The 4,024-nt window shown below is 44.0% G+C and overlaps 1 protein-coding gene across 1 annotated transcript; it reads left to right on the top strand.

The window, feature by feature from the left end:
• Positions 1-1,703: 1,703 nt before the first annotated feature.
• LOC101043197 (uncharacterized) lies at positions 1,704-2,662 on the top strand. Its single transcript, XM_003925702.4, has one exon. It carries the CDS (start codon positions 1,971-1,973, stop codon positions 2,580-2,582), a length of 612 nt encoding a protein of 203 aa, XP_003925751.2. The 5' UTR covers positions 1,704-1,970; the 3' UTR covers positions 2,583-2,662.
• Positions 2,663-4,024: the final 1,362 nt, after the last annotated feature.

Below are 4,024 nucleotides of genomic sequence, written 5' to 3' on the forward strand. Positions count from 1 at the left end.
TGTTACAGTAAATCATCAGGTGATGGATGGTCAGGTGGTTGTTAACTGTCTCTCTAAAATAGTAATTGGTAGCAGCCAGCACCAGGAAAAGGCAGTTTCCCTACAGATAGGAAAAACCTGAAACTGGTGGTTACTGGTTTCCTGATAAGATCTCAGGAGTTGGGCAAGTGAGCTCACACATGCACACTAAGGCAAAATGGTGGAGTTTAATGGTATACGACCTCCTGGGGACTTCCGGCTGGTAAGGAAAGAACGCCCCAAGTGAGCATGCGTACAATTCCGGTAAACACACTGCGCATGCTCACCTCCGAAGTGCTGGCAGGCCACTGTGGGCGGAGACCCACCCCCAGGGAAGCATCCTGGGAAGAGACGCAGACCCCGGGAATATGCCAACGTATAAAACCCCAAGTCAAAAGGTCAAACAGCACACTTGGCTGTCTCAAGTCGCCTGCTTGGCCCGCTTCCAAGTGTACTTTACTTCCTTTTGCAACAGGAGTTGGAAAGGTTTTTAATAAGCTTTCACTTCTGCTCTAAAACTTGCCTCAGTGTCGTCTTCTGCCTTACGCCCCTTGGTGGAATTCTTTCTTCTGAAGAGGCAAGAATTGAGCTTGCTGCAGACCTCTGCGGATTCGCAAACGGTAACATATTTTGGTGCCTTTTGACCCGAATAACTTCCACCACTAACAGTGTTGGTTTGGTGGCCAATGACATTAGGACCAGCCACCTGGTAAATCTCTTGGCTTTTCCCCCATCAGCATGCCTGAATAGTAGCCCACATACCCACATACAAGGCAGGAAGAGAGGGGGCAGGGGAAGCCAGCTGTGTCCGACAATTTTGGTCAGTAAAATTAAAGCTTCTCAGACCATACCCCCAAGCAGATTTCTGCTTATGTCTCATTGGCTGGAACTGGGTCATTCGCCACCTCCACTTTCAAAGGAAGGTAGAAAGGCAAGCAAGGGTTATTACTGAAAAGTTTAGACCAATTTCAATTCATCCAAGGCCAGGCACACCACTGTTCTGAACCAAACTGGGGTTTTGTTAACAAGGTAAAAGTTAGAGGATAGTGGTGGATTTTGAGTAATCACTAGCAGTGTATATCATACAACGGAGTTCTGATCGAATACTTTATTTATTTATTTATTTATTTTGAGACAGAGGCTCACTGTGCCACCCAGGCTAGAGTGCAATAGCTGTTTCAGCTCATTGCACTAACCTTCGCCTCCTGGGTTCAAGCGATTCTTTCGATTCAGCCTCCCGAATAGCTGGGACTACAGGCACATGCCACCACACCTGGCTAATTTTTGTATTTTTAGTAGAGAAAGGGTTTCACTGTGTTGGCCAGGCTGGTCTTGAACTCTTGACCTCTTGATCTGCCCACCTCGACCTCCCAAAGTGCTGGGCTTACAGGCGTGAGCCACCACGCATGGCTGATTGAATACATTTATACATGCAGTTTTTACGGTTAATAACACACACAGCATAGTTAAAATGCAGAGCTTTTAACTACAGTATTTCCTTTTGCTTCTTTACCTCTGCATTGATAACCTTAGTTTCTGTACAGTTTTCTTTGAAATGGCATTGGCATCTACTTTCTTAAAAGAAACATTGTTGAGACCAACCTTAGCTGTTTGCCTCCAGGGTTCTGACACGTGCAGAGTTACATTAGTTTCTTGGTACATATATCTTCGTGAACAGTTGGAAGTAATTTTCAACATAAGCATTTCACATTTCATGAATGGCTGAACTTTACAATAACTTTTAAAGCAAGTATTCTAAAGCTCATGCCTTTTTGATTGGGCACTACATTAATCCCGTCCATTTCATTGGTGCTGAAATATTTAATAAACTCTAAATAGGTTCTTACCAGAGTTGTAAAAGAGGTGTAAGAAAGACACAAAGGGTGCCGCGCTCCTAGCAACGCAGGGCCGGTAAGCCCCGCTCGCACCTCGCGCCTTCCGGGTCTCATGAGATGACCAAGACTGAGGACAGAGAGTTGGTGCTAAGGAAAGATTGTCTTAAGATAGTGGAACCACATGGGAAAATGTTTAATGAGCAGACCTGGGAGGTATCACAGCAGGATCTCCCACATAGAGAAGTTGGTGAACATAAGGATAGGATACAGAGGCAGTGGGGAAACCTCTCAGGAGAGGGGCAACACAAATGTGATGAATGTGGGAAGAGCTTTACTCAGAGCTCAGGTCTCATTCGACATCAAAGAATTCACACTGGAGAAAGACCTTATGAATGTAATGTATGTGGGAAAGCCTTCAGTCGAAGTTCTGGTCTTTTTAATCACCGAGGAATCCACAATATACAGAAACGGTACCACTGTAAGGAGTGTGGGAAGGCCTTCAGTCAGAGTGCAGGTCTTATCCAGCATCAGAGAATACACAAAGGAGAAAAGCCCTATCAGTGCAACCAGTGCAGTAAGAGCTACAGTCGGCGTTCATTTCTCGTTGAACATCAGAGAAGCCACACGGGGGAGCGACCTCACCAGTGCGTTGAATGTGGGAAAAGTTTTAATAGACACTGCAACCTCATTCGCCATCAGAAGATCCACACAGTGGCTGAGCTGGTCTAGGACTTGCTATGATCAAGTTTACCAGATCACCAGCCAAGTCGTGTGGAGTAGGTTGAGGCTAGAAAATGCCTCTCCTTTCCTTTCTCCTTGAAGTATGTTTGAAACAAATATTGACTTGTGGCCCAGGGACTTCCTAAAAGGAAAGTTGGGTGTTTGAAGCTACTGTTTTCCCTTTTGTTCATTATGCTTCCTTATTTTTTTTTCTTTTTTCTTTTTTATTGCATTTCAGGTTTGGGGGTATATGTGAAGAACATGCAAGATTGTTGCATAGGTACACAAGCAGCAGTGTGATTTGCTGCCTTCCTCCCCTTCACCTATATCTGGCATTTCTCCCCATGCTGTCTCTCCCCAACTCCCCACCCCCCACTGTTCCTCCCCTATTTCCCCCTAACAGACCCCAGTGTGTGGTGCTCCCCTCCCTGTGTCCATGTGTTCTCATTGTTCAACACCCACCTATGAGTGAGAACATGCGGTGTTTGATTTTCTGTTCTTGTGTCAGTTTGCTGAGAATGATGGTTTCCAGGTTCATCCATGTCCCTACAAAGGACACAAAGTCATCGTTTTTGATGGCTGCATAATATTCCATGGTGTATATGTGCCACATTTTCCCTGTCCAGTCTATCATTGATGGGCATTTGGGTTGGTTCCAGGTCTTTGCTATTGTAAACTGCTGCAGTGAACATTCGTGTGCATGTGTCCTTATAGTAGAACGATTTATAATCCTTTTGATATATACCCAGTAATGGGATTGCTGGGTCAAATGGAATTTCTATTTCTAGGTCCTTGAGGAATCGCCACACTGTCTTCCACAATGGTTGATCTAATTTACACTCCCACCAACGGTATAAAAGTATTCCTATTTCTCTACATCCTCTCCAGCATCTGTTGTCTTCAAATTTTTTAATGATTGCCATTCTGACTGGCGTGAGATGGTATCTCAATGTAGTTTTGATTTGCATTTCTCTAATGACTAGTGATGATGAGCATTTTTTCATGTTTGTTTGGCCTCAAAACAAACTTTCTTTTGTAAAGTGTTCATATCCTTCACCCACTTTTGAATGGGCTTGTTTTTTTCTTGTAAATCTGTTTTAGTTCTTTGTAAATTCCGGATATCAGCCCTTTGTCAGATGGGTAGACTGCAAAAAATGTTTCCCATTCTGTTGGTTGCCGATTCACTCTACTGACTGTTTCTTTTACCGTGCAGAAGCTGTGGAGTTTGATTAGGTCCCATTTGTCTATTTTGGCTTTTGTTGCCAATGCTTTTGGTGTTTTGGTCATGAAGTCCTTGCCTACACCTATGTCCTGAATGGTTTTGCCTAGATTTTCTTCTAGGGTTTTGATGGTGTTAGGTCTTATGTTTAAGTCTTTAATCCATCTGGAGTTAATTTTACTGTAAGGTGTATGGAAGGGGTCCAGTTTCTGCTTTCTGCATATGGCTAGCC

This window comes from Saimiri boliviensis, chromosome 5, assembly GCF_048565385.1.
Source record: "Saimiri boliviensis isolate mSaiBol1 chromosome 5, mSaiBol1.pri, whole genome shotgun sequence".
In the NCBI taxonomy this organism is placed as follows: domain Eukaryota; kingdom Metazoa; phylum Chordata; class Mammalia; order Primates; family Cebidae; genus Saimiri; species Saimiri boliviensis.